At 42.4% G+C, this 19,992-nt stretch overlaps 2 protein-coding genes across 16 annotated transcripts in view; both read right to left on the bottom strand.

The window, feature by feature from the left end:
- The window catches only part of LOC124011172 (protocadherin gamma-C5-like), a 217,742-nt gene that overhangs the window by 67,147 nt on the left and 130,603 nt on the right, over positions 1-19,992 (bottom strand). Inside the window, exon 1 of one of the 15 annotated variants that reach the window (XM_046324262.1) lies at positions 11,066-13,621. The exons of 11 other annotated variants lie outside the window; for them this stretch is intronic. In XM_046324262.1, the coding sequence (XP_046180218.1) occupies positions 11,066-13,495 (2,430 nt within the window). In that variant the 5' untranslated portion in view covers positions 13,496-13,621. Of the gene's footprint in view, positions 1-125; positions 2,721-3,200; positions 5,750-6,458; positions 8,935-11,065; positions 13,622-19,992 lie in introns of those variants that run through there. 3 more of the 15 variants (XM_046324268.1, XM_046324263.1, XM_046324265.1) reach the window with 3 other exon arrangements.
- LOC124011174 (protocadherin beta-16-like) lies at positions 14,240-16,881 on the bottom strand. Its single transcript, XM_046324277.1, has one exon. It carries the CDS (start codon positions 16,724-16,726, stop codon positions 14,318-14,320), a length of 2,409 nt encoding a protein of 802 aa, XP_046180233.1. The 5' UTR covers positions 16,727-16,881; the 3' UTR covers positions 14,240-14,317.

Genomic DNA, 19,992 nt, shown 5'->3' on the forward strand with positions numbered 1-19,992 from the left:
GAACCTTCGCAGGTATAAAGACAAGATTTATAAACAACTAAAATCGGAAAGGAACAGATACAAATGTACATGTCGCAGTTCAACCTTAGATTAAAGGGAAGGATAATGATTCAAATATAACAGACCTCTATTGGGGAGTCTGTTTCATCCAGGATGTTCTTTTCACTCTGCATCCGCTGCATCGTCCCTGTAGAACTGGGGTCCATTATCAGTACGTTCTGACTACAGGGTCTGACGAACTTACAGTCACTCTTTCTGGAGTCAGTCGTCCTGCACACCTCGTAATTGTACACGTGCTGTAGAGTTCCTGTCCCCAAGGTGTCTGCGTAACGTGGTGGATAATACGGAATAACCGGGAGATTGGAATGATAGAGGACGCGAGACTGTCTCCATCTGTATATTTTCACTGATATAATAACCACTAAACATGTGATGAACAGAAATGAGACTACAGCCAAAGCCAAGACTAAGTAAAAAGTCAGGTTGTCATTGTACTCCTTGTCGTGCGTAAAGTCAGTGAACTCCGAGAGCACTTCAGGGAAGCTGTCCGCCACCGCCACGTTAACATTGACTGTAGCTGAACGAGAGGGCTGCCCGTTGTCCTCCACTACAACAGTGATCCTTTGTTTCACAGCATCTTTATCAGTGACTTGGCGTACAGTTCTTATTTCTCCATTCTGTAAACCCACTTCAAACAGCGCCCTGTCTGTCGCTTTCTGCAGTTTATACGAGAGCCAGGCATTCTGTCCAGAGTCCACATCAACAGCCACCACTTTAGTGACAAGATAGCCCACATCTGCTGAACGAGGCACCATTTCAGCCACCAGAGAGCTGCTAGTCTGGACTGGATACAGAACCTGAGGCGAGTTGTCATTCTGGTCCTGGATCATTATTTTTACAGTCACATTGCTACTGAGAGGAGGAGAGCCTCCATCCTGCGCTTTTACGCGGAACTGGAAATCCTTGATCTGCTCGTAGTCAAAAGAGCGCACTGAATGGACGACTCCATTATCAGCACTAACGGACACATATGAGGAGACGGGCACTCCGTTAACCGAGGAGTCCTCCAGTATGTAAGAAACACGGGCATTCTGGTTCCAGTCAGCGTCTCTGGCTTTCACTGTGAATATAGAGAGGCCCGGTGTGTTGTTTTCTATAATGTAGGCCTCATATGAGCTCCTCTCAAAGACAGGCGCGTTGTCATTCACATCTGATATCTGTAAGGTGAGAGTGACGCTGCTGGAGAGCGAGGGCAGTCCCTCATCAGAGCAAGTCACACTGATGTTATACTCAGACGCTCTCTCTCGGTCCAAGTCACTGTCTGTTACTACAGTAAAGAAATTATTCGATGTTGATTTCATTAAAAATGGGATGTTCTCGTCAATAGAGCACTGCACTCTGCCATTATCATCAGAATCTGGGTCTTGAATATTCATCATAGTTACGACAGTACCTGCTTTAGCATCTTCGGAGATCACGTTTGATTTAGACATAATGTTAATATTAGGCGTATTATCATTGGTGTCAACTACTTCAACTATGACTTTGCATGAATCTGTAAGGCCTCCGTCATCACTTGCCCGCAGGCTGATCTGAAAACGTCGTGTCTTTTCGTAATCAACATTTCCTATCAATCTAATCTCGCCACTGTCCTCGTCAACGTCAAACATTTCTCTGACATCATCTAAAGTGTTTCGAACTGAATAGGTTACTTTGCTGTTTGATCCATGATCGGCATCTGATGCACTCACTGAAGTTACAAGTGTTCCTTTTGGGGAATGCTCAGTAACGGTAGCTTTATATGTATGCTGCGTAAAAACGGGTGGATTGTCATTGGCGTCTAGTACTGTGATGAGTATCTGCATTGTTCCTGATAGCTGAGGCTCTCCTCCATCTGCTGCTGTTAATATCAGAGATATTTGTTCCACTCTTTCACGATCTAGAGGTTTCTTTAAAACCATCTCTACATTTTTATTGCCATCGGCTTGATTATGCAATTCAAGAGCAAAATGATCGGTTGGTTTCAACGTGTAGCTTTGTAGGCCATTGATACCGACGTCCTGGTCCATTGCTCCGTCTAATATAAATTTTGCTCCAATGACTGCAGACTCGCTTATTTTAAATTGTACGTCACTCTTTTCAAATGATGGAATATTATCGTTAACATCCGTTATTTCAACAGTTATGGTGTAAAATTCCATCGGGTTCTCTAGAATAATCTGAAAATGCAGTGCACAAGGCGTCGTCTGTCCGCAGAGTGATTCACGGTCTATTCTGTCTTTGATGAGGAGAACTCCCCTTTCTTTATTCAGCTCGATGTACTCTGCGCTGTCTCCAGTATAAATACGAGCTTTACCTGATTTCAGTCTTTTTATATCTAAACCCAGATCCTGCGCTATGTTACCGACTAAAGAGCCTTTCGCCATTTCCTCGGGAATGGAGTAACTGACCTGCCCGTGTACTGAACTGAGAGAGAGGACCGAGATAAACAACAGTACTTGCCGTGTCATTGTTCTGTCCGAAATCTTCCCTTCAACATGAAGCATCAAACACCATATAATCAGATATGATAATAGTATATTTCCATCAGGTGTAAACCGAGAAAATAACAAAATGTTCTACTAATAATCCGTATCTCCAGAACAAAAAGAATCTCAACACGGTGTCTAGGTGCTTAGTGTTCTCTGTAACCCGGACTGTGCGCTCTGCGTGCGGCTGTTTCTCTGTCTCATGTACGGAGATGATGGGGGAGGTACTGCTGCAAATGTGCTCTAATACTGCAACACACTGACCAACAGCGTCCCTCTGAGTTAAATTCACTGAACTACAGAACACGAAAAATAATACAACATATTTGGGCTGGTTTAAATCTGCATGGGATCAAATGCAGCACTATCATTCTATATCAACACATATCGGCCTAAGTATTAATGACCATGTAAACCAACATGACAGTAAGATGTCGATGAATTGAAACTATGCTAATATAGGAAACTACAAGCTTCCCATTGAAATACAGGTTCTTTCCGCTGTCCATGACCATGGTGCTGAAATGGTCACATATCAACGGAATGAAGAGCATGACTGACCATTAAATCTTGCAGGTATATATTGGATTTCAAACAGGTAAAATCACGCGATGGATAAACAACAGAAAATCCTATTTTTAGGGAAAAGATAATGATTTAAATATCACAGACCTCTAGTGGCGAGTCTGGTTCATCCAGGATGTTATTTTCACTCTGCATCCGCTGCATCGTCCCTGTAGAACTGGGGTCCATTATCAGTACGTTCTGACTACAGGGTCTGACGAACTTACAGTCACTCTTTCTGGAGTCAGTCGTCCTGCACACCTCGTAATTGTACACGTGCTGTAGAGTTCCTGTCCCCAAAGTGTCTGCGTAACGCGGTGGATAATACGGAATAACCGGGAGATTGGAATGATAGAGGACGCGAGACTGTCTCCATCTGTATATTTTCACTGATATAATAACCACTAAACATGTGATGAACAGAAATGAGACTACAGCCAAAGCCAAGACTAAGTAAAAAGTCAGGTTGTCATTGTACTCCTTGTCGTGCGTAAAGTCAGTGAACTCCGAGAGCACTTCAGGGAAGCTGTCCGCCACCGCCACGTTAACATTGACTGTAGCTGAACGAGAGGGCTGCCCGTTGTCCTCCACTACAACAGTGAGCCTTTGTTTCACAGCATCTTTATCATTGACTTGGCGTACAGTTCTTATTTCTCCATTCTGTAAGCCCACTTCAAACAGCGCCCTGTCTGTCGCTTTCTGCAGTTTATACGAGAGCCAGGCATTCTGTCCAGAGTCTACATCAACAGCCACCACTTTAGTGACAAGATATCCCACATCTGCTGAACGAGGCACCATTTCAGCCACCAGAGAGCTGCTAGTCTGGACTGGGTACAGAACCTGAGGCGCGTTGTCATTCTGGTCCTGGATCATTATGTTCACAGTCACATTGCTACTGAGAGGAGGAGAGCCTCCATCCTGCGCTTTTACGCGGAACTGGAAATCCTTGATCTGCTCGTAGTCAAAAGAGCGCACTGAATGGACGACTCCACTGTCAGCACTAACGGACACATATGAGGAGACGGGCACTCCGTTAACCGAGGACTCCTCCAGTATGTAAGAAACACGGGCATTCTGGTTCCAGTCAGCGTCTCTGGCTTTCACTGTGAATATAGAGAGGCCCGGTGTGTTGTTTTCTATAATGTAGGCCTCATATGAGCTCCTCTCAAAGACGGGCGCGTTGTCATTCACATCTGATATCTGTAAGGTGAGAGTGACGCTGCTGGAGAGCGAGGGCACTCCCTCATCAGAGCACGTCACAGTGATGTTGTACTCGGAGGCTCTCTCTCGGTCCAAGTCACTGTCTGTTACTAAACTAAAGAAATTATTCGACGAGGATTTCATCGCAAATGGAATGTTTTCATTGATGGAACATTGGACTTTCCCATTTTCACCAGAGTCTGGGTCTTGCACATTGATCATCGTTAAGACTGTATCGATTTTGGCATCTTCGGAGATCACGTTTGATTTAGACATAATGTTAATATTAGGCTTATTATCATTGGTGTCAACTACTTCAACTACCACTTTGCATGAATCTGTAAGTCCTCCGTCATCACTTGCCCTTAAATTGATCTGAAAATTCCGTGTCTTTTCATAATCAATATTTCCAATCAATCTAATCTCACCGTTGTCCTCGTTTACTTCAATAAGTCCACGAACATAATCTAACGTGTTTGTAATTGAATACGTAATTTTACCGTTTGAGCCATGATCTGCATCTGATGCGCTGACTGAAGATATAACTGTACCTTTTGGGTCATTCTCAGTTACAGTTGCTTTGTAAAACTCCTGAGTAAAAATTGGCGCATTATCATTGGCGTCTAGTACGGTGATGAGTATCTGCATTGTCCCTGACATACGAGGCTCGCCACCATCCACAGCTGTCAACACTAAAGTAACATCCTCATGCTTCTCTCGATCGAGAGGTTTCTGCAAAACCATCTCAACCTTCTTATTCCCATCTGCTTGATTAACCAATTTCAGAGCGAAATTATCAGTTGGTTTCAACGTATAGCTTTGGAGGCCATTGATACCGACGTCAAGATCTATTGCTCTCTCTAACACAAATTTTGCTCCATTGACTGCAGACTCACTGATTTTGAATTTGATTTCGTTTTTTTCAAAGGTTGGAGGGTTATCATTAATATCTGTAATTTCAACCGTAATACTATAAAATTCCATCGGGTTCTCTAGAATAATCTGAAAATGTAAAGCGCAAGGCGTCGTCTGTTCACAAAGCGCTTCACGGTCTATTCTGTCTTTGATGAGGAGAACTCCCCTTTCTTTATTCAGCTCGATGTACTCTGCGTTGTCTCCAGTATAAACACGAGCTTTACCTGATTTCAGTCTTTTTATATCTAAACCCAGATCCTGCGCTATGTTACCGACTAAAGAGCCTTTCGCCATTTCCTCGGGAATGGAGTAACTGACCTGCCCGTGTACTGAACTGAGAGAGAGGACCGAGATAAACAACAGTACTTGCCGTGTCATTGTTCTGTCAGACATGTTCCCTTCAACATGAAACAAGGACATTATAATCCGTAAAGAAGTATGTGATATTCTATTCCTTTGAAGTAAAAAAATAAATAAAAGTAAAATGACTCAACAATCCGTAGCTCTGTCTCTGGTACAAAATAACATCAGCTCCGTGTCTCCGTGCTTAGTGTTCTCTGTAACCCAGACAATGCGCTCTGCGTGCGGCTCTTTCTCTCTCTCCAATATATCGAGATTATGGGGGAGGTACTGCTGCAAATCCGCAACACACTGACCAACAGCGTCCCTCAGAGTTCAATCTACTGAACAACAGATACACTTTAAAAAAAGGAAACAATGTCCAATATACAATATATTAGAAGGTGTGAATCTTCATGGAATAAATCACAGTGCTATAACGCTTTAGCCATCTCATGTAACAACACGTCAGGGGCAATGTATTGAGGAGAATTGTAAATCAAGGTGCCAGAAATATGTGGACAACCAATGTCATACAAAACACACCTTGCATGAAGCTGTAGGCTACATCTTGACAGAAAGCAAGTTTCAGTAGTCTAAAACAAGCAGTATGATATAATGTGCATTGTGTTGGGCAAGTAAAATAAACGTATCAATCAAATTCATGTTGCATAAACCGTTAGCCTCACCTTTACACGCGTTAGGCAATATCCGGTACGATTTACTCTACTATTAAATAGGGTCCACTGAAATACAGCCTCTTTGCAAAGCACCGCTTTCCATGACCATGGTGCTGAAATGGCACATTAGTGGAATGAGGAGAATTTCTCATGATGGAATGTACCCCGGAATACAAACTCGATTTAAAACAATTAGAATATTTTTAAAGATAAGGATTTAAATATAACAGACCTCTGCTGGGGAGTCTGGTTCATCCAGGATGTTATTTTCACTCTGCATCCGCTGCATCGTCCCTGTAGAACTGGGGTCCATTATCAGAACGTTCTGACTACAGGGTCTGACGAACTTACAGTCACTCTTTCTGGAGTCAGTCGTCCTGCACACCTCGTAATTGTACACGTGCTGTAGAGTTCCTGTCCCCAAAGTGTCTGCGTAACGCGGTGGATAATACGGAATAACCGGGAGATTGGAATGATAGAGGACGCGAGACTGTCTCCATCTGTATATTTTCACTGATATAATAACCACTAAACATGTGATGAACAGAAATGAGACTACAGCCAAAGCCAAGACTAAGTAAAAAGTCAGGTTGTCATTGTACTCCTTGTCGTGCGTAAAGTCAGTGAACTCCGAGAGCACTTCAGGGAAGCTGTCCGCCACCGCCACGTTAACATTGACTGTAGCTGAACGAGAGGGCTGCCCGTTGTCCTCCACTACAACAGTGAGCCTTTGTTTCACAGCATCTTTATCATTGACTTGGCGTATAGTTGTTATTTCTCCATTCTGTAAACCCACTTCAAACAGCGCTCTGTCTGTCGCTTTCTGCAGTTTATACGAGAGCCAGGCATTCTGTCCAGAGTCCACATCAACAGCCACCACTTTAGTGACAAGATATCCCACATCTGCTGAACGAGGCACCATTTCAGCCACCAGAGAGCTGCTAGTCTGAACTGGATACAGAACCTGAGGCGTGTTGTCATTTTGGTCCTGGATCATTATTTTTACAGTCACATTGCTACTGAGTGGAGGAGAGCCTCCATCCTGCGCTTTTACACGGAACTGGAAATCCTTGATCTGCTCGTAGTCAAAAGAGCGCACTGCATGGATGACTCCACTATCAGCAGTAACGGACACATATGATGAGACAGGCACTCCGTTAACCGAGGTGTCCTCCAGTATGTAAGAAACACGGGCATTCTGGTTCCAGTCAGCGTCTCTGGCTTTCACTGTGAATATAGAGAGGCCCGGTGTGTTGTTTTCTATAATGTAGGCCTCATATGAGCTCCTCTCAAAGACAGGCGCGTTGTCATTCACATCTGATATCTGTAAGGTGAGAGTGACGCTGCTGGAGAGAGAGGGCACTCCCTCATCAGAGCACGTCACAGTGATGTTATACTCAGAGGCTCTCTCTCGGTCCAAGTCACTCTCTGTTACTAAAGTAAAGAAATTATTTGTTGTTGATTTAATTGTAAATGGAATATTGTCGTTTATCGAGCACTGTACTTGACCATTTTCACCTGAGTCTGGGTCTTGTACATGAATCATAGTTACTACAGTACCGGGTATAGAATCTTCTGTTATGACTTTAGTCTTGGACATAATATTAATAGCTGGTTTGTTGTCATTTATATCAATGACGTCAAGAATGATTTTACATGAATCAGTCAGTCCCCCGTCATCACTGGCTTGTATATGTATCTGATAATGGTGAGATTTTTCATAGTCTATTTCCCCAGTTAATATAACTTCACCATCAACATAATTAATTTCAAACATTTCAGGAAAATCGTCCTGTGTATTTGTTACTGAGTATGTTATTTTGCCATTAGTGCCCTGATCAGCATCGTGTGCACTGACCTTAGTAACAGCTGTACCTTTCTGTGCATTCTCAGTAATTGTAGCTCTGTAAATCGGCTGCGTAAAAACTGGGGCATTGTCATTGGCGTCTAACACCGTGACGTGTATCTGTGCAGTACCAGATAACTGAGGCTCTCCTCCATCCATTGCTGTTAACACTATTGATATTTGCTCTTGTTTTTCTCGGTCTAGAGACTTCTGTAAAATCATTTCGACATTTTTACCACCGCCTGCCTGATTTTGCAGTTTTAGTGCAAAATTACCATTTGAACTGAGAGAATAGCTTTGGAGGCCATTAATGCCAACGTCTGGATCTATGGCTCTCTCTAAAATGAATTTAGCTCCCGTCAGAGCTGACTCGCTAATTCTAAACCTGATATCACTTTTCTTGAAAACCGGTGGGTTGTCGTTGACATCAGTTACCTCAACAGTAATGGAATAAAATTCCATCGGGTTCTCTAGAATAATCTGAAAATGTAGCGCGCAAGGCGTCGTCTGTCCGCAGAGTGATTCACGGTCTATTCTGTCATTGATGAGGAGAACTCCCCGTTCTTTGTTAAGCTCGATGTACTCTGCGCTGTCTCCGGTATAAATACGAGCTTTACCTGATTTCAGTCTATTGACATGTAAACCCAGATCCTGCGCGATGTTACCGACTAAAGAGCCTTTCGCCATTTCCTCAGGAATGGAGTAACTAACCTGCCCGTGTACTGAACTGAGAGAGAGGACCGAGATAAACAACAGTACTTGCCGTATCATTGTTCTGTCCGACATTTTCCCTTCAACATGAAACAACAAGCGCTTTATAATCCGATAAGAGAACAGTATAATTCCTTAAGATGTATGTCCAACAAATAATACAAAAAAGACTAATAATCCTTATTTTGGGAACAAAAGAATCTCAACTCGGTGTCTCGGTGCTTAGTGTTCTCTGTAACCCGGACTGTGCGCTCTGCATGCGGCTCTTTCTCTCTCATATAGCTGGATGATGGGGGAGGTACTGCTGCAAAACCGCCCCAAAACTACAACACACTGACCAACAGCGTCCCTTTGAGTTCAATCTACTGAACAACAGATATACTTAAAAATAAACACCTTCCAACATATTTGGGAAGGTCTAGGTCTCCGTGGATGAAAGCACAGCATTATCAAGCTTAACCCAACCCAGTAATGTAGGGAATTGAATAACATATGACCTTTCTATACATCTGCCCTGACCGACCCAGTAAGTAGGGCTCTTGGGGGGGGGTTAAAGGAAAAACAAAAACACTCAAAGATATTGGTTGTGCCACGTACTCCATCCAAACTGTATCAGACAGATATGCGTGTCCTGTTTTTGACTATTCAGCAGAAATGTGGGGTGCTAAGAGGTATCTCGAAAACGAACATATCCATAACAGTACGTTATTTTGTAGGTACCCAACAATGTTTGCATCTATACGGGCAATAACTGGGAACATGGGCTGAGAACATTATGAGATGAGATGGAAGGCGTATATGGTGAGCCTTTGGAATAGACCGTTGGATATACCAACTGCCAGAATAGGCAGCAACGTTTTTCCAGTCGGATCTCTCCATAAGGGGAGCCTGGGCAACTGAAATGTCTGACATTTTCCCAACAGTCTGACTGTGAACAGTTGTACGAAAAAAGAATGAAGTGAGACATAGACGCTGTTCAAAAACAACTGATGATGCAATATGAAAAGAAATGAGTGGAGGAGATGAATCATAAACCCAAATGGAGAACCTTTTGTTTGATTAAGGGTGAATTCGTGTGTGAGAGATATATTATGAACAACCTAGATATAAGCAAGAGATCGCCATGTGCCCAGGTAAGTGAAACAAGTCGGTGTAATGGTGAAATGGAAAAGAAAAGACGATGCAACTATTGTAACCTCGAAGAAATAGAGAATGAAATTAATTTGATCCTCTACTGGCCTTTCTACCACAATATATGCTTGTCTTTATTGCAGAAAGCCCACCAGATAAACCCTGAAATGATGTGGCTGAGCCATGAGGAAAAACTGACACGTTTTTTTTTGTCCATTGTGCAATTCTGTTTGCGGATTTGTTTAGATAAAGCCTGGAATTAAAGGAAAATGGCGAACTATAATTCAATTAAACAAATAAGTAGCTCCTATTTAGCAAATGGCAAGTATGTATATGAAATGTGTGTGAACCTGTCTCACTCTTGAATCATCTCTTTGTGCCACACTTGGTTCAAATGCCTTCCGTTTCATTTTTCTGAAATGACTTATTTCCATATTTATTTTATATTTTTTCCTGCTCTAGGAATAAAATGACTGCTTGGATAACCTTATTTACTATTATGTATTGACTTCTTTATCACGCTTTATGCGGTGACAACTGCACAGAACACTGTAAGAATTATCACAGTGCATTATTGTAATGTTTGTGTCAATGGGTTGCAAACTGGCGATTTGACAAGAAAATGAAATGTAATTCATGAATTCATATAAGACAATGTATTTAGGATAAATGTAAACCATGATACAAGAAGTAACTGGGGAAGAAAGGTCAAACAAAATACACCTTGCGTGAAGCTAATCACCGGGACAGAATGCAACTTTCTGCAACTATAACAACAGTATGGCATTACTGTGCATTATGTAGGCTACGGAAAACGTGTATATATACACACATATGAATACAATTTCTAGTACAGAAAACGTTTGCCTCTTGTTTACAAAGATCAAGCAATATCCCAGTATAATTGACTATTTACAATGTTAAAGGGTCTATTGAAATACAGCCGCTTTGCAGAGCAGCGCTGACCACGAATGTGGTGCTGAAATGGCCACATATCAGTTGAATGAAGAGCATTTGTGACCACGGAAACTTCCCAGGTACACAGAGTCGATGTAGAAACAGTTCAAATAAAACATTAAAAACAAACTCATTTACACCATGCTTCAACATTTTTGATTTAGGGGAAGGATAATGACTCAAATATAACAGACCTCTGCTGGAGAGTCTGGTTCATCCAGGATGTTCTGTTCACTCTGCATCCGCTGCATCGTCCCTGTAGAACTGGGGTCCATTATCAGTACGTTCTGACTACAGGGTCTGACGAACTTACAGTCACTCTTTCTGGAGTCAGTCGTCCTGCACACCTCGTAATTGTACACGTGCTGTAGAGTTCCTGTCCCCAAGGTGTCTGCGTAACGCGGTGGATAATACGGAATAACCGGGAGACTGGAATGATAGAGGACGCGAGACTGTCTCCATCTGTATATTTTCACTGATATAATAACCACTAAACATGTGATGAACAGAAATGAGACAACAGCCAAAGCCAAGACTAAGTAAAAAGTCAGGTTGTCATTGTACTCCTTGTCGTGCGTAAAGTCAGTGAACTCCGAGAGCACTTCAGGGAAGCTGTCCGCCACCGCCACGTTAACATTGACTGTAGCTGAACGAGAGGGCTGCCCGTTGTCCTCCACTACAACAGTGATCCTTTGTTTCACAGCATCTTTATCATTGACTTGGCGTACAGTTCTTATTTCTCCATTCTGTAAACCCACTGCAAACAGCGCCCTGTCTGTCGCTTTCTGCAGTTTATACGAGAGCCAGGCATTCTGTCCAGAGTCTATATCAACAGCCACCACTTTAGTAACAAGGTAGCCCACATCTGCTGAACGAGGCACCATTTCAGCCACCAGAGAGCTGCTAGTCTGGACTGGATACAGAACCTGAGGCGAGTTGTCATTTTGGTCCTGGATCATTATTTTTACAGTCACATTGCTACTGAGAGGAGGAGAGCCTCCATCCTGCGCTTTTACGCGGAACTGGAAATCCTTGATCTGCTCGTAGTCAAAAGAGCGCACTGCATGGATGACTCCACTATCAGCACTAACCGACACATATGAGGAGACGGGCACTCCGTTAACCGAGGAGTCCTCCAGTATGTAAGAAACACGGGCATTCTGGTTCCAGTCAGCGTCTCTGGCTTTCACTGTGAATATAGAGAGGCCCGGTGTGTTGTTTTCTATAATATAGGCCTCATATGAGCTCCTCTCAAAGACGGGCGCGTTGTCATTCACATCTGATATCTGTAAGGTGAGAGTGACGCTGCTGGAGAGCGAGGGCACTCCCTCATCAGAGCACGTCACAGTGATGTTATACTCAGAGGCTCTCTCTCGGTCAAAGTCACTGTCAGTTACCAGGCTATAGAAATGGTTTGAGGTCGATCTCATCACAAAGGGAATATTTTCTTCAATACAGCACTGTACTTTTCCATTTTCACCAGAATCTGGGTCTTGAATATTCATCATTGTTACGACAGTACCATGTTTAGCGTCCTCAGATATGGCACTCGTCTTTGACATGATGTTAATAGCTGGTTTGTTATCATTCATATCGATTACGTCAATAATTACCTTACAGGAATCTGTATGACCTCCTTGGTCCCTCGCTTGAACATTAATCTGATAATGTTTAAGTATTTCATAATCAATGTCCCCGACTAATTTAACTATACCGTCATCTCGACCTATTTCAAAAATATCATTCGACGCTTCAGCTGTATTCGAAATGGAATACGTAACTCTCCCATTTTGTCCTTGATCAGCATCAGACGCGCTGACAGTGGTTAAAACGATGCCTTTATGGGCGTTCTCGGTTACACGAGCCTTGTAAACAGCTTCCGAACAAATGGGCGCATTATCATTGGCGTCTAGTACAGTGATGAGTATCTGCATTGTTCCTGATAGCTGAGGCTCTCCTCCATCTACAGCTGTCAACAACAGAGATATCTGCTCCTGTTTTTCGCGATCTAGAGGTTTCTGTAAAACCATCTCTACATTTTTACCACCATCAGGGAGACTCTGCATTTCCAAAATGAAATTCTCGGTGGGTTTGAGAAAATATATTTGGAGGTCATTATGACCAACGTCATCGTCAACGGCTCTCTCGAGGACGAGTCTAGCTCCTGTTAAAGCAGACTCAATTATTTCAAATTTGACTTCATTATTTTTGAAAATAGGAACATTGTCATTTACATCTCTAATTTCAACTGTAACTGTATAAAATTCCATCGGGTTTTCTAGAATAATCTGAAAATGTAAAGCGCAAGGCGTCGTCGGTCCGCAGAGCCCTTCACGGTCTATTCTCTCTTTGATGAGGAGAACTCCCCTTTCTTTATTCAGCTCGATGTACTCTGCGTTGTCTCCAGTATAAACACGAGCTTTACCTGATATCAGTCTTTTTATATCTAAACCCAGATCCTGCGCTATGTTACCGACTAAAGAGCCTTTCGCCATTTCCTCGGGAATGGAGTAACTGACCTGCCCGTGTACTGAACTGAGAGAGAGGACCGAGATAAACAACAGTACTTGCCGTGTCATTGTTCTGTCCGACATTTTCCCTTCAACATGAAACAACAAGAACATTATAATCCCTTATTAAGCAATTTGCGAAATTCTGTCATAAGTAAATCCCGTAAAGAACAACATTTTCTGCCAATAATCCGTATATAATGGAGAAAAAAAAGCTCAACTCCGTATCTCTGTGCTTAGTGTTCTCTGTAACCCGGAATGTGCGCTCTGCGTGAAGCTCTTTCTCTCTCTCATGTACGGAGATGATGGGGGAGGTACTGCAGCAAATGTGCTCTAAAACTGCAACACACTGACCAACAGCGTCCCTTTGAGTTTGATCCACTCAACTACAGATACACTTCAAAAATAAACACATACCAACATATTTTGGAAGATTTGAGTCTCCAAAGATTAAACCATAGCCCTGTCATGCTTGACCCAACATAGGCTATATCAAAACCTCTGGCCCAACTGTAAAAGTAGATGCCCCTGGATGTTAACGAGTAATCTCAAACAAGACTCATGTTGCTTTAAACTATAGCCTACATAACAAAAGAACACACATTTCTAAAATCTGATGTATGGTAGGTAGTGTGCTTTCCGTACAAATATACAAATACTGGTATAGACTTATAAATGTAATTATTTATATAAAAATTCAGCATGATATTGACAAGGACGATGTCTTCATTACAATTCACCCTTTACTGCTAACAGGTCTCTCTGTACAAAAAGCCGCTGTTCATGTCAGTGGTGCTGAATTGGCAAAATCGGTGGAATTAATAGAATTACTGAGCATGGAAAGATTCCAAATTTAAAGAGTCGATGTTAAAAATGTTAAAAACATAACACAATGAATTACACATACAAATATTCTTGTAGGAGAAAATTAATTATTCAAATATTACAGACCTCTAGTGGCGAGTCTGGTTCATCCAGGATGTTATTTTCACTCTGCATCCGCTGCATCGTCCCTGTAGAACTGGGGTCCATTATCAGTACGTTCTGACTACAGGGTCTGACGAACTTACAGTCACTCTTTCTGGAGTCAGTCGTCCTGCACACCTCGTAATTGTACACGTGCTGTAGAGTTCCTGTCCCCAAAGTGTCTGCGTAACGCGGTGGATAGTACGGAATAACCGGGAGATTGGAATGATAGAGGACGCGAGACTGTCTCCATCTGTATATTTTCACTGATATAATAACCACTAAACATGTGATGAACAGAAATGAGACAACAGCCAAAGCCAAGACTAAGTAAAAAGTCAGGTTGTCATTGTACTCCTTGTCGTGCGTAAAGTCAATGAACTCCGAGAGCACTTCAGGGAAGCTGTCCGCCACCGCCACGTTAACATTGACTGTAGCTGAACGAGAGGGCTGCCCGTTGTCCTCCACTACAACAGTGAGCCTTTGTTTCACAACATCTTTATCATTGACTTGGCGAATAGTTCTTATTTCTCCATTCTGTAAACCCACTTCAAACAGCGCCCTGTCTGTCGCTTTCTGCAGTTTATACGAGAGCCAGGCATTCTGTCCAGAGTCCACATCAACAGCCACCACTTTAGTGACAAGATATCCCACATCTGCTGAACGAGGCACCATTTCAGCCACCAGAGAGCTGCTAGTCTGGACTGGGTACAGAACCTGAGGCGAGTTGTCATTCTGGTCCTGGATCATTATTTTCACAGTCACATTGCTACTGAGTGGAGGAGAGCCTCCATCCTGCGCTTTTACGCGGAACTGGAAATCCTTGATCTGCTCGTAGTCAAAAGAGCGCACTGAATGGATGACTCCACTATCAGCACTAACGGACACATATGATGAGACAGGCACTCCGTTAACCGAGGAATCCTCCAGTATGTAAGAAACACGGGCATTCTGGTTCCAGTCAGCGTCTCTGGCTTTCACTGTGAATATAGAGAGGCCCGGTGTGTTGTTCTCTATAATGTAGGCCTCATATGAGCTCCTCTCAAAGACGGGCGCGTTGTCATTCACATCTGATATCTGTAAGGTGAGAGTGACGCTGCTGGAGAGAGAGGGCACTCCCTCATCAGAGCACGTCACACTGATGTTATACTCAGACGCTCTCTCTCGGTCCAAGTCACTGTCTGTTACTACAGTAAAGAAATTATTCGATGTTGATTTCATTGAAAACGGGATGTTTTCGTCAATAGAGCACTGCACTCTGCCATTATCACCAGAATCTGGGTCTTGAATATTCATCATAGTTACGACAGTACCAGGTTGAGCGTTCTCAGATATGGCACTCGTCTTTGACATGATATTGATTGATGGTTTGTTGTCATTTGTATCTATAACCTCAATAATTAATTTACACGCGTCAGAGTGACCTCCCTGATCTGTAGCCTGAACGTCTATCTCATAATGTTTACGTTTTTCATAGTCAATATGTCCATTTAATTTTACCACACCGTAAACATGATCAATTTCAAATAGATGGGACGCTCCCGATTTTGAAATAGAATACGTAATTCTTCCGTTGGAACCTGGATCGGCATCAGTTGCACTGATTGTTGTTAAAACAGTGCCTTTTGATACGTTTTCTGATACACTAGCTTTATACTCTGCCTGAGAACATACAGGCGCATTATCATTGGCGTCTAGTACAGTGATGAGTATCTGCATTGATCCTGATAGCTGAGGCTCTCCTCCATCTACAGCTGTCAACAACAGAGATATCTGCTCCTGTTTCTCTCGGTCTAGAGGTGTCTGTAATACCATCTCTACATTTTTAACACCATCTGAACGAGTTAGTGTTTTCAATACGAAATTATCAGTGGGTTTCAGAGAGTAGCTCTGAAGACCATTAACGCCGACGTCGTCATCAACTGCTCCTTCCAATACAAATTTAGCACCCGTTAGCGCTGATTCACTAATTTCATATTTCATTTCACTCCTCTCAAAAATAGGTGAATTGTCATTGACATCGGTTATCTCAACTGTAGCTGTATAAAATTCCATCGGGTTTTCTAGAATAATCTGAAAATGTAAAGCGCAAGGCGTCGTCGGTCCGCAAAGCGCTTCACGGTCTATTCTGTCTTTGATGAGGAGAACTCCCCTTTCTTTATTCAGCTCGATGTACTCTGCGTTGTCTCCAGTGTAAATACGAGCTTTACCTGATTTCAGTCTTTTTATATCTAAACCCAGATCCTGCGCTATGTTACCGACTAAAGAGCCTTTCGCCATTTCCTCGGGAATGGAGTAACTGACCTGCCCGTGTACTGAACTGAGAGAGAGGACCGAGATAAACAACAGTACTTGCCGTGTCATTGTTCTGTCCGACATTTTCCCTTCAACATGAAACAACAAGCACCATATATTCCGTTATGAAAATAGTCTAATTATTTAAATTTTGAATCCAGAAAATAACACCATGTCCGGCCAATAATCCGTTTATCAGGAACAAAAGAATCTAAGCTCGGTGTCTCGGTGCTTAGTGTTCTCTGTAACCCGGACTGTGCGCTCTGCATGCGGCTCTGTCTCTCTCTAATATACCGAGATGCTGGGGGAGGTACTGCTGCAAAACTGCTCCAAAACGTTAAGACATTGACCAACAGCGTCCCTCTGAGTTTAATGGATTGAACTACAGACAATATACTTCAACAAAAAGACAGAAAAACGCTCCAGTAGTGTTGGAAATGTCAGGGTCGATATACTGGAGAAAATCATTCATATAAAGTAACCGTATACTACATCAATATATAATCTAGCTCAATATATGTACGCAAAATATAAGCAATGGTGTCAGGTAGTTGTGGCCAAGGAATGTCTGAACCAGACCGAGGCTTTGCATTACACTACAGGCTAATAGCGCCAGAAGGAAACTTCCTGCAAGCAAACACATTATTCATGGAATACATGTGCATTAAATACACACAATCCATTGTCCTGCTTGATCATCATGAGAATGTATCTTCTTTACCATTCACGATAAGAATGGACTGAAGAGGTTTTCTGACAGGGAGATAGGCTACACTTGAACAACGCGTTTTCAACATACAGGACCAGTAAAAAGCTTGGACACACCTACTCATTCGAGGGTTTTTCTATATTTGGACTATTTTCTACATTGTAGATTAATAGCGAATCATATAGTAACCAGAAAAGTGTTAAACAAATCAAAATACATTGTATATTTGAGATTCTTCAAAGTAGCCAGCCTTTGCCTTGACAGCTTTGCACACTCTTGGCATTCTCTCAACCAGCTTTGTGATGTAGCCACCTGGAATGCATTTCAATTAACAGGTGTGCCTTGTTAAAAGTTCATTTGTGGATATTATTTCCTTCTTAATGCGTTTGAACCAATCAGTTGTGTTGTGACAAGGTAGGGGTGGTATACAGAAGATAACCCTATTTGATAAAAGTCCATATTATGGCAAGAACAGCTCAAATAAGCAAAGAGACATGACAGTCCATCATTACTTTAAGACATGAAGGTCAGTCAATCCGGAAAATTTTAAGAACCCTGTAAGTTTCTTCATGTTCTGTCACAAAAACCATCAAGTGCTATGATGAAACTGGCTCTCATGAGGACCGCCACAGGAAAGGAAGACCCAGAGTTACCTCTGCTGCAGAGGAGAAGTTCGTTAGAGTTACCAGCCTCAGAAATTGCAGCCCAAATAAATGCTTCAAAGAGTTCAAGTAACGGACACATCTCAACATTACTGTTCAGAGGCGACTGCGTGAATCAGGCCGTCATGGTTGAATTGCTGCTAAGAAACCACAACGTAAGTGTCACTAATAAAAAGAAGAGACTTGATTGGGCCAAGAAACAGGAGAAATGGACATTAGACTGCTGGGGCTTTGTGAGGCGCAGAGTAGGTGAACATATGATCTCCGTATGTGTGGTTTGTGGAGGATGAATCAGAATTAGTTGGGTAACATAGATAAAGAAGATGTTTTATTTACATAATAATGATTATGTGAGATATTTGTCATTAGAATGTATCCCTTTGGACTATACTGTTGGCAGTTGCACTTTTCCCTTCTCAGCTCGGGCTCAGTCAGTTGGGGCCCAGAGAGGGGAGAGGTCAGAACGGAACATTGTCTTTATATGTGAATGTATCTGTTAAACCATGTGAAGGGATGGCGTGATTAAGGGGGAACCAATTATCTCTTGGCTCCACAATGTCTGTGCGCAAGTCACTCCCCTCAGTGAGCTTGTCCAGGAGTGGGGAGAAGAGGGGGTTTACTTGAGATGGGAGTACATAGAGTTGACAATTGAGTTATGCCTTGGATGAGGTAATGTTTTGGGACTATGAAGTACCAGGAATGAGATTAGAACCTCGTCTTAGAGACCAAACTGAACGATAATTTATAGCTAATGCTATCTGGCTATGGGATACTCCTTACTCGAGTAAAAGGCCCTTTGTGAAGAGTTCCTAAGATCTGTGGTTCGTCATGTAAGTTTAGAGGGGTGTATCTTGGCTAAAACAATCTTTGTATTCTACTGTAGGGACTCTCAGAATTCATTATAGACACTGAATTGACCTGAGAGTCAAAGGGCTATTGTGAAGCTCATATTATTAAAGATGAAGTTTAAGTAGAACTCTGACTGGTGTGTGGTTTGCAACTCTCCTCATAAGGTAATACAGGAAATTGCCACGACAGGTTCCCACCATGAAGCAGGGAGGAGGTGGTGTGATGGTGTGGGGGTGCTTTGCTGGTGACACTGTCAGTCATTAATTAAGAATTGAAGGCCCACTTAACCAGCATGGCTACCACAGCATTCTGCAGCGATAAGCCCTCACTAGCTTTAAGCACCAACTGTCAGAGCATCTTACAGATTACTGCACCTGTACATAGCCCACCTATAATTTAGCCCAAACAACTACCTCTTTCCCAACTGTATTTAATTAATTTATTTATTTTGCTCCTTTGCACCCCATTATTTTTATGTCTACTTTGCACATTCTTCCATTGCAAAACTACCATTCCAGTGTTTTACTTGCTATATTGTATTTACTTTGCCACCATGGCCTTTTTTGCCTTTACCTCCCTTCTCACCTCATTTGCTCACATTGTATATAGACTTGTTTATACTGTATTATTGACTGTATGTTTGTTTTACTCCATGTGTAACTCTGTGTCGTTGTATCTGTCGAACTGCTTTGCTTTATCTTGGCCAGGTCGCAATTGTAAATGAGAACTTGTTCTCAACTTGCCTACCTGGTTAAATAAAGGTGAAATAAATAAAAATAAAGCCATCCCATCTGGTTTGCGCTTAAAGGGACTATCATTTGTTTTTCAACGGGACAGTGACCCAACACACCTGCAGGCTGTATAAGGACTATTTGACCAAGAAGGAGAGTGATGGAGTGCTGCATCAGATGACCTGGTCTCCACAATCACCCAATGTCAAATCAATTGAGATGGTTTGGGATGAGTTGGACCACAGAGTGAAGGAAAAGCAGCGCACAAGTGCTCAGCATGTGCGAACTCCTTCAAGACTGTTGGAAAAGCATTGCAGGTGAAGCTGGTTGATAGAATGCCAAGAGTGTGCAAAGATGACATCAAGGAAAAGGGTGGCTACTTTGAACAAGGAAATATAT

Source organism: Oncorhynchus gorbuscha, linkage group LG23 (genome assembly GCF_021184085.1).
Source record: "Oncorhynchus gorbuscha isolate QuinsamMale2020 ecotype Even-year linkage group LG23, OgorEven_v1.0, whole genome shotgun sequence".
Classification (NCBI taxonomy): domain Eukaryota; kingdom Metazoa; phylum Chordata; class Actinopteri; order Salmoniformes; family Salmonidae; genus Oncorhynchus; species Oncorhynchus gorbuscha.

Bases quoted from the DNA above. Each gene is read 5' to 3' on its own strand.
- LOC124011174 (XM_046324277.1), bottom strand. From the start codon at position 16,726: ATGTCGGACAGAACAATGACACGGCAAGTACTGTTGTTTATCTCGGTC.